The following is an 11,329-nucleotide window of genomic DNA, read 5'->3' as shown; positions in this document are numbered from 1 at the left end:
GAACAATAGATGCATTTTTTTCCTTCAGAAAAATTGCTATACTCTTTATTATTTATATGTTTACAAAATTATTTAGATATGGTTGTGCTCATAAGTTTACATACCCTGTACATATACACATGTTAAAGTTGACTAAAAAGAGGAAGAACATTTCTTTATTTACGATACATTATTAATTTACAAATAAAATTGGTGTCCTTTAAGGTTGGATTTTTCATCATTTTTTAAGGCATTAAGATCAATTTCCAAAAGATGTTTTTTTTTTTTTATTGCTCTTTTTAGTCAACTTTAGCATGTGTATGTACAGGGTATGTAAACTTATGAGCACAACTGTAATTAACACAAATTTAAATCTGGTATGGCATTCATTTTGCATTTTAGGAGGGAAGAAGGAAGACTATGAAATACCTTTTGGTATTAAACGAATGTTTATCCAATTCCAAGCAGTATTAAAGTGTTTCCAAAAACAATTCAGTTCATGCAGACACACGTGGTTTATTACAAACGCCCCTAACCACCATGCAAATCCAAAAGGCTTCTAAAACGAAAACAATCTTTGTCACAACACAAATACAAATTTTATACAGTTGATTAATAAAAAAAAACTATTTTACCATAACATACTGTACACTCATACTCATACGTAACAATAAAGTAACACATGGTTTCATTCAGGATTAGTTCAAAAAGTCTCTACTTCCAGTTTTGATGCTGAACAGTTTGACATGTATTTGAGTTGTATATTGCTTTTGGTTTCCTGCATCTTGAACATTCACCCACACTCTACTTTAAATACATACACAAATTTCACATTCACCATGAAAAATAATGAAATATGAAGGCTAAAAATCTATAGACTTCATGCAGGTGTGATTCATTGTGACTGTCAAAGTAACACATTCTGTATCTTGACATGGAGAAAATACAAAGGTTTTCTGTATTTTATTTCCAAGCCATATTTATATTCAAAACAATTTGGAAAAACACTGGGATGCTGTTTATTTGAAACCAACTAATCATGATTGGTTTGGTCTGTTTCAACTGAAATTTTAATTACTGTAAGAATAGTGCTTCTAAATTATGTCACCAGTCAGGTTTGAAATGTTTACTTGAAACTAGGGGTCTCATCAATCTGTGCCTTGGGCCACTCAATGTTTTCATTATATACACTACTACCAGTCAAACGTTTGGAGACACTTAGACATTTCCATTCCTCTCCACTATAGACAGAATACCACCTGAGATCATTTGTTCATTGTTTTTTTTTAATCAAGGCAACAGTTTTTAGATTACATATGCTATGTTATGTGCTTACATAATTGCAAAAGGGTTCTCGACTATTGTAGAAAGAAATGTCTGATCTTTAATACAATATTTACATTGTCCATTATCAGCAACCATTCATCCAATGTTGCAAAGGCATATTCTGTTTACTACTCTGATATAATTGTAAAAGGCTAACTGAGAAAATATTGGAGAACCCTTTTGCAATTATGTAAGCACATAATGTAATCTAAACTGCTGCCCTGAGTAAAACAACAGTGCAAATGATCTCAGCTGGTATTCTGTCTATAGTGGAACGGAAATGTCTCCAAACTTTTGACTGGTAGTGCACATGCAGGTATTTTCACTGAATCATCCAGGAAAATATGAGATGTAAATATAGTATAATAGCCTATTTAATTGCCTTTTACCTGTGTCACCTTTTTTCCTTTATACTACTGACTATTTTTCATTGCTCTTTAATATCTGTACATCTATGAGAACAAAATTTGGTGATTATCAGGGTCCAAGCAATTGTGAGAACAGGTCTAATTGGCAAAAGGTTGATGGTTTATTTATGGCAAAGGCTATTTACACCCTGTTGCAAATATAAATGTATGCTATTTGTACCAGTGTATAAGAACTGGATGCTATTCGTACCCTGGTGTATATAGCAATCTGCTATTTACACCCAGGTGTACATAATAATGCTAATCTATTTACACTGAATTCCGTTTGAGAATTGCTTTCTTCATTTTTTCATCAACAAGGTGGAAAGAAATTGCGCCTTCTCTGCAGAGGCGTGGTAAACATGCGCACTTATATTTAGGGATGAAATAGCTATTTTTCTCAACCGCAATCAAAATAAATCTTAAGGGATTTGAACCCCAGACTCCCGTGTACAATACTGTTGTACTAACTGCGTAGGTACCTGCTTCCACTTATATTTGTAAGATTGCAGGCAACTTGTTTCCATTAACGTTTACCTGACCGTCGTCATAATCATGAAATTGCTGTTAACTAACAAAATTCATCAGATATTAGTGCCGAAACTTTTCTCAATTCTTCAATTTCTTTAATAAAAAATGAATGTTTTCATGCATGCGCAAGTATCGCGTATCACACAGGGTGGGAATAGCCCAGCTGTGTGTCCAAGTTGTGTGGCTGTATTAGACAAATAGTCACTCCGGACTATTTTCACCCTGGTACAAATAATTTCCATCACTGTATAATTAGAAAGGGATGCTATTCGTACCCTGGTGTATATAGTAATGTGTGCTATTTACACCCTGGTGCGTGAACTAGCTAATTGTCAAAACTTCCATTTGCGAACTTCTTCAAATTGCACGCCTTCTCTAGAGACTTTGGTACACATGCACACTTACACTTCTACTTATCTCTGCCAAAACACTTTAGACGGGAATCGAACCCCGGATTCCCACGTATTCTTACGTAAACCATTACGCTAATCACTTAACTATTGGCTTCCACATCCTTTTGGGAGTTTGCAGGCAAAGTTATAGTTGACTCATTTTGTCGTGGCACGCCCCAAATAATGACATGTGTATGTTGCAGCACCTAATTTGCCATGCAGCCTAAGAATGGCATGGTAATATTGTTTGGTTAAATATGGAACTTAACATAAAAAGATATTGTTCATCATCACAGGCCACTTCCTCAAATGTCATTGACGCATAACTTAAAAACAGTTTGAAAATCTGGTGTGCATCTATTCTTAACAATGCTGGACTGATTGACATTTGTTAACATTTAGAATTTTGTAGGCCACATTTGGGATGATGTAGACTGTTATGAACTAGCCTAAATATACTTGCCACCATAATGCTTGCCAATCTTATTCACTGGGATTGTCCTGTTATAAGACCTCAGTTAAAAGGAGTAATCCAGTATAGCAAGCTAGGGTCTATGTTTGAATAATAATGAGTGTAAATTTCCATTGGGAAAAGCGTCTGCCAAATACCATAAACATAAACCACAAAATGATGTTAACTGGGTCAAGGAACCTCTAAAGGGTGCAAATATCTCACTCTAGTGTAAAAACCTCCTTGCTTGCATGCCCGGTCCATGGCTAGAGATCTACTCTGAGACCGTACGTCTCACAACACTGGTTACACAAGAAAATAAGCCAGCAATAGTTGTTGAATTTCACAAAAATCTTTCCCTATTGCAAGAAGCAACTTCACTGAAAATGGTCCAATGAAATTCCTCACAAATAAAACCTGGTTTCAACAGACTCCAACCTCAGCTGGCACTGTACTTCTTCAAACTCAAAACAAACATATAATTTTCTATTATAAAAAGTCAATTCTGCAGCGGAATATATGGAGTAAATATAATCAATCAAATGGAGTGTGTATACAGAGTATAGATTGATGCATAAATTGTTTTTAAATCAATTCAACGGTTTGTAAAGTATCATGGAAAGTTCTGGACCAAAACTTCAATGATCGACCATCACTACCCTGCCCCAGCCTGCTGGATACTTATTATTATTGCATGCAACAGACATTCAACAACTACTTTTGTGCACAAACTGCTACAATTTCATAAAGAACAAAACTCTTCTTTTCATAGTACAATTGTGTAAAATACAGCACACTCACTCATAATCACAGTAAACATGACATTAGCTATCCCAAAACTTTGCCTGAGCTGTGGGAGCAGCGTGTGCCTCAGTGGGCAGGATTGACATCTTGGTGGCGGTTGAGATTGTGATTGTGGATTGCCTGGTGACGATGAAGCCGGTGGAGACGGACAACATTGACCTCAGGGGGTTCCAGTGGCTCAAAAGCGCTTTGTGCTTGTGGCATGAACTGCCGGAAGATACTGACACTGCCATGCCAGAAGGTGGGTTGTGGTAACCGGCCAATAATGCTCCACGTGCGTGTTTCAGGGTCATATGCTTCCACAACATCTGACAGTTCAAAGGTGCTATCATAGCCACCCGATACGTACAAACGTCCCCCTAGAGCAGCCACACTGCCTCCCACATGGACCTGTAAAAATACCATGTAAAACATAAAAAAACGGCAAAGATTGGGTGCAATGATTTCAGAACCATTCAGAAATCTTGAAATATACACCATATTTATTTGTGTATTATACACAGAATTTTAAATTCTTAAAATCTTAATATTAGCGGTGCACATTACACAAAACAAGACAGTTGTGGGAAGTTTGCTTGCTAACATAACATAAACTGGCTGGCAGACACCTCGCAAATAACATCAGACTTTTCTGGTCACACTAGGTCATTGGAATATATACTGTGTCTATTTGTCTATAACTTTTATAAAACCTAAGCAAGAAATGGCCAAACAAATGACATGAATATTTCATTAGGCAGTCTATGGAGTTCACCATTCTGACTACCATGCAAGAAGTCAACGCAGAAGCATAAAACAGCCTTAAATCAATGAAGACTTCTCAGACCTAGTCTCAATCTCAATTGAGATTTGAGAAGTGGTCTGGTGTCAGTCTGGCTGAATTGCAATGCCCCGTTCGAAAAAAATTGGTTTTGAATTTGAACACAATAATTTATGATATAATAATGCATGTTAAAATAAAAAAAATATGTGGCTGCTGTCGGTCAGTTTACGCCACATCAACGTTAGGGGTGTCACAATTTCGATTTTAAACGCACACGCACGTGCTGAACTGCGACGTCAACACTCTAATTTTAGGCTGCAGCCAGTTAACACATCAACCTACCGAAATCAAAGCCCCTCTTGCTACTCTGAAATCACCGGTGTGGAAGTATTTTGTCATTCATTCACATCAATTCACACTAACGTTAACAGCCTACTCAACGTAGCAAGTGATAAAAAAAAGGTGATCAAGTTACAGTCCAAAAACGTTAAGGCTTAAAATGCATTGATAAGTACATATTCCATGAACACTAACCTTGGGTCTCTTCGGAGTGTGCTGAAACAATCAAATTATCATTCATGTGTTTCATTTCACTATGTTCTCGTCTCTGTTTAGCCTAATGTTTGTTCTGTTTACATTACAACCTCGTGGTTGGAACGTTTCAAAATAAAAATCGGTTTCAAAATAAAAGCCCCACGAACCAGAAAAGGCTAAAATAAAGTAAATAACATAAGCAATGCATTAATAGTAATATTTTTTAAAAAGATCGAAAATCGAATCGAATCGTGACTTTAAAATCGAAAATTAAATCGAATCGAGGATTTGGAGAATCGTGACACCCCTAATCAACGTGAACTTTTACTTGAATGACGCACACTGACCACGGATGTGTTGAAAGAACTGGAGTAAAGTTAGCCTGAAATTAGACATTCACTAAAAAATTCTAAATCTAGTTAGACCTCTCTTGAATTTCAGCTGAATGTCTAATTTCAGGTTATCTTTAGAGGCAGGGCCGGCAGAAGGCATGGGCATTCTGGGCAATTGCCCAGGGCGCCAAACTATCAGGGGCGCCACAGCGTAGCAAGCTAGGCTACAACATTGAAAACACATTGATTGTCTAATAATGACAAAGACGGTTTAAATGTGTGAGCAGCAAGTAATTCATTTTCAGTGATATCGGTTAAATAACAGCCATGAATAAGACGTTCAAAGTCTAGTGCTGCAGAATACAGAAAAGTGCACAGGTTGAAAAACTTTTCTCCCACATATGGGGCCAGCCCGAATCGTCAGGTTGCTAGCAGTGGAACGTAGCATAGGGACGACAATGTAATAAGGTAAAATCTGAATCTCACCATGTCACCGAACAGGGAAGCAATGAGCTTGTTTCCCCGCAATAAGATGATACTATCGCGGGGTGATATGAGACAGCGACACTCAAAGTGCGTTCCTAATGTCACATTTAAATGCACACCTAACAGATGGCATCATATTAAATAGGTAGTCCGATTACTGTATAATCTGTAATAATAATATGTTTATGTTACGTGAAAGCCTAATTGCTTAATTGTAGGCTACCATTTTTTCCGTGTGGCCTGGTCGCAATTGTCCCGCAACATTTTTTTATTTTTCCATGCGGTCCAGTAGCGCTGGAAAGTAGCAACGTTGAGCTCCCCCACACATTGAAACCAGCCCCGATCTGCACGCTGCAGCCAGGGGCTTTTGCGAAGGTAGCAGACAGTCAAAAGTGGCACACTATGAACATGGGGGCGACATATTCCTATTTCGCCCAGGGCACAGGATTGCCTTCCGCCGGCCCTAGTTGGAGGAGACGTTGAACAGGGCAAGTTCACTTTACTGGGAAGCGTTTATTTTCTAACCATTCAACTGATGTTGAAAAACAAGTTGTAGCCTAATTTATTTCGTCTCTTAGTACAATTTATTTGAAAACAATCTTGTTTAATGGCTACCAGGCTCAACATTCACTTTTAATTGCAAACAGAAATGTCAAGCAAGAAACATGTCAACTCCAAAGCAATGATGGCTGCTGATAACTTAATATGCATATTATTGTTAATATTGTGTTATCAATGTGGCACAACCAAGGCTAGAGTTTGTGGATTAGCCTTATACAGCGCAACCGGAAGGTTTTCAGGCCCTTTCAAGTTTTCCACATTTTGTTATCTTTCAGACTCATTTTAAATTGGATTCTATTCTATTTCTAATCAATTTACACACAAAAGTCCAATACACCACAAAAAACAGGTGTTTTGTAAATTCATCTAAAAAAAAGACTTAAATATCCCATTTACATATATATAAGTATTGAGACCCTTTATTATGACTCTTGCAATTGAGTTCTGGTGCATCCTACTTCTATCAATGGTCCTTGAAATGCTTTTAGAACTTGATTGGAATCCACCTGTGCCTAAATGAATTCATTGGACATTATTAGGAGAGGCACACATCTGTCTATGTAAGGTCTCACAGTTGATGGTGTATGTCAGAGTGAAAACCAAGCCACAAGTTCAAGAGAATTATCTGTAGAACTGTACAAGAACATTTATGTAGCATTGAAAGTGCCCAAGAGCATGGTAGCCTCTATCATTCTCAAATGGAAAAGTTTGGAACAACCAACAGCCTTCCTAGATCTGGTCGATCAGCCAAACTGAGTAAACCGGGACAGATGGCCAGGTAACCAAGGACCCAATGGCAACTATGAATGAGATCCAGAGTTCCTTTGTGGACATGGGAGAAACAAATTACAGAACAAATTTAAACATAGCCTAAAAAGCAGGGGCGTCACTAGGAGTGCAAAAGATCCGGGGCTTAGCCAGGAAATTTTTTTTACGGGGATCCGGAGGTTTCTCCCCCGTGAAATTTTGAAAATTGGGCTGTTAAAGATGCAATTTCGTAGTTTGAGAAGGAAAGGAAGGCCAATTGTTGGGGTCCTTAATCATCATATTTTTATAACAAATAAAGCTAATTTTCCCTCACTAGGCCTATTGAGTATATGGTATTTATGGGGCATTAAGAGAAAAAAATCGTCATTTAACAAAGACCTCACACCCAAACAATTTTTTATGCTCGTGACGTGATGAATGAATGCATCATTTTCAGGTGCCACTCTAATTGCTAACTGTAAATGGATTAATCCAACACAACTCCTTGTTCAATTTTCAGTTTTCATGGAAATCATTGGTATGTTTGCCTACAGTAGGACTACCTCTGGCTATCCCGGCTGTTCCACTCGGTTTACACCCTATGGTAGCTAGCAGTGTTAAGAAAGGCTGTTGACTACTGTACTAGTAGACTTAATGGAACAAGTTCATGGAAAACGAATGCTTGTGAAGAATGTGATTCGATCCTACAGAGCCGGTAGGATACGTAAGTAAGTTTATTTCTTCAGTTATCCAAAGGAAGTGTCTTAAAGCTAGCGACGTACAGAGGCTGGCTACTGCTAGCTAGTAACACAGACCATAAATTCAAAGCCAGAGCTGGTTGCTTTTTTCACAAACCTGAGCTGATGGAAGTATTATCAGGGGTTGGGGGAGATGTCTCACTCTCAACCTCTTCTTGTATCCATATTACTATACTAACTAACGCAATAGTAGGCTATTAAACTGTAGACAGGCTCTGGTAATATCAGTTTGACAGAGGGGGGAAAGAATAGAACACTGATGTTGAATTTGCAACAAATTATTCCAACTCCGTAAAGAACGCCAGGTCAGCGTTCAGTTGCAGTTGCAGTTGTGGCTGCTGGCCGTGGTGTTCGATTAGAACCTCATAAAAACGTATAGGTTTTCATTATTATCTTTTAAGGCATAGAGATCCGGGGATATAGCCTCGAATGCCTAGGTCTAACGACGCCACTGGCCTAAACATAAACACAAACAAACAAGACTTCCTGCAAAATCCCTGACTGCACCTTTAAGAGAAAGAAGTTGTTTCCTTGTTTACTTACACACTTTGTTTACAGCACAGACAGCAAGTCTGTTACCTCAGTGTAAAAGAGAATAGCCATTTTATTAACTTTGTAAATTTATGAGAACTTGGTTGAAATCATCTTCACAATGGAGTTTAGTTCTGTTTATTTTCAACAGTATTTTGTTACAGAGAAAAGAGAAATGTTATAGCTTCGGCTATTTATTTTGCCATAATTTGTTATGAGACCATAAGTTCATATGGTTCTTCAGTGTTTAAATCAGTCCAGGTTTTCAAATATTGTATTCCGCTAGTGTTCCAAATGATCGAAATGTTATTTAATAAAATGTCTAGTTTTTTGCATTCTGTGACTTTCAGTCAATAAAAGGGTATTTTTCTAGTCATATATTTCATCATTGACAATTTCTTAAAAATATCTCGTCTCGTGAACCCGATATCGTGTACCGTCTCGTCTCATGGGTTGAGTGTATCATCACACCCCTAGTCTGAATACTAGTAAATGGGATATTTCACACCTGTTATTTGTGGAGTATTGGAGTATTGTCTGTAGATTGATCGAATTGATTGAATCCATTTTAAGAGGAGTCTGAAACATAGCAAAATGTGTAAAACTTGAAAGAGTCTGAAAACTTTCCGGTTGCACTGTATCAGAACATTAGCTGGAAAAGGGGCAGTATGATAACCGTTTAGATAAACTGTATGAAGTGACCTGCATTTTACAAATTAATATGTAAAAACACACAATAATATATCTATTAATGATAGAAACGTCTGTGTTTGTGTGTTATTTGCATATCTGTCGAACCGTTCGTCTGACTGACTTCAAACTTGGCAGGTGTCTTGCTGCAGGCACAAGTGAGTGTAGTGCCAAGTTTGAAATTTAGATAAGAAATGCAAAAGATATTGTTAAATATCGGTAAAAGAAGCACACATTGGCTTTTGCCGCCCTACTGTAGCCACTTCCCCTCTCACACAACACTGCACCAGAGAGGGTAGAAGCGGAGCTTTAGCAAAACTGAATCAGCGGACACGGGTAAAAAGTCAAGCGAGTGCAAAATGTTTGGATGATTATAATGTCTGACCACAACAATAAAGACTGCCTCTCTGTATGCGATTTGCTTGCATAAAATGATTCTGTGGATTTTGCAACAACATGCCAACACTGGTAAAGAGTGAATATCAAAACAACATAAAGATGTCCAGGCTACTTTGAAATGTCTTTGGACTTTGATTAAACAAACGACAATTCCGACTGCTTGCAAGCTTGGTCCCGAATTTAAAGACGTCTTCAGAATGCCACACATGAAAAGCATGACCAGCTATAGACAACGAGTGGCAGACAGAGCATAATGTCACTTAAGAGTCACACTGTTACAAATTTCATATGACATTCCACAAAATGGTTTGTCTTTTCCATCATCGAGTTCAATTGGGCTAAACATAGCCCTAACTCAAAACAGCTGTTAGGCTGTTGTTTGTACAAAATGTCACATGCAGCCATGCTTAGGCCTATATTCTGCTTCCTGCACATTTATTATAATATATTATAATATAATAATATGCGGGGGGCGCTGTGGCGCAGCAGGCTACAGCGTCCGTACCATATACAGGACAGAGTGCCCACGGGAACCCAGGTTCGAATCCGACCTGGGGTCATTTTTCACAGTCCCACCCCATCTCTATTTCCCACTTGCTTCCTGTCACTCTCTACTCTCCTCTCCAAATAAAGGCAAAAAAGCCCAAAAAATATACTTAAAAAATTAATAAATAAAATAATATAATAATATTCAATATTCATTATTGAATGCTTAGCTGGAATGATGTTTTCCCCTATCATTCTATTTTTAACTCTTTCCCCCATAAAGACGTCATATGACTACCCCCCACAAATCCTTTATGACGAGTTTTGACGAGTCTGTTGTATCAATAAAGACGTGTTTTGACGATGACTAGAGCAAGTACCGTGTTTGCCTTTGTAACAAATAATCTGATCGGCAGAGCCGAAACCTAGCAACACCAGGCTAACCAATAGGAGTGAGGGATACATATTCGCGGAGTTTTCCGAAGTTTGACGATCTAAGTTCTAGCCTCTGAGGGGAAAAAAGACGAGCGCGTCAGCTGTCAGAGGGACCCGCGAATGTTGAGATTTTGACCATGGCGGCGCGAGTGTTTAGGAATCCGGAAGATGCAGCCTTTTATATTGAGAATTTTCTTGATAACGAGTCTGATGGGTCTGATTTTTCTGGGTTTGAAGATGATTTTATACCCCCGGAGGAAAGTGACAGCGAAAGTGATGGTCACGAACATGTCACTGACGAGATGAGAGAAACGGGAGATGTAGCCTGGAGTCGCGTTATAAGGGACCAACCAATCAATCCATTTACTATGGATTCGGGACCGAAGTTGCCAAGGACATTCAATGTAGGAAACGCTACACCCTTGGATTACTTTTTTCTTTTTTTCGTCGAGACAATGTTTCAGAAGATTGCTACTGAAACCAACTTGTACGCGGAGCGCTGTGCTCAAGAACACTCGCGAGTTGATAGCCTCTGGTTTCCGACTGACGGCGCCGAGATGAGAGCTTTTTTTGGATTAAATATCCTGATGGGTGTTAATCCGAAACATGAATACAGTGATTACTGGTCCACGGATCGATCCATTCCTGGGTGTCAGCGGGTTTCAACGTGCCATGACTGTGAACAGGTACGAAAAGTTGTGCCAGTACTTACACTGT

General features: G+C 38.3%; 1 protein-coding gene across 6 annotated transcripts in view; it reads right to left on the bottom strand.

Annotated features, from left to right (window-relative positions):
* Positions 1-1,207: 1,207 nt before the first annotated feature.
* The window catches only part of klhl21 (kelch-like family member 21), a 30,362-nt gene continuing 20,240 nt past the window's right edge, over positions 1,208-11,329 (bottom strand). For 5 of the 6 annotated variants that reach the window (XM_076276524.1, XM_076276523.1, XM_076276526.1 and 2 more), the window contains exon 5: positions 1,208-4,280. In XM_076276524.1, the coding sequence (XP_076132639.1) occupies positions 3,957-4,280 (324 nt within the window). In that variant the 3' untranslated portion in view covers positions 1,208-3,956. Of the gene's footprint in view, positions 4,281-9,110; positions 9,182-11,329 lie in introns of all 6 variants that reach the window. The other variant, XM_076276528.1, reaches the window with a different exon arrangement.

Source organism: Alosa pseudoharengus, unplaced genomic scaffold (assembly GCF_046254945.1).
Source record: "Alosa pseudoharengus isolate Yale_2024_CS ecotype anadromous, Long Island Sound unplaced genomic scaffold, YU_APseudo_1.1 YU_APseudo_1.1_scf_9, whole genome shotgun sequence".
NCBI lineage: Eukaryota > Metazoa > Chordata > Actinopteri > Clupeiformes > Clupeidae > Alosa > Alosa pseudoharengus.
This window is presented reverse-complemented; position numbering and strand designations above follow the sequence as displayed.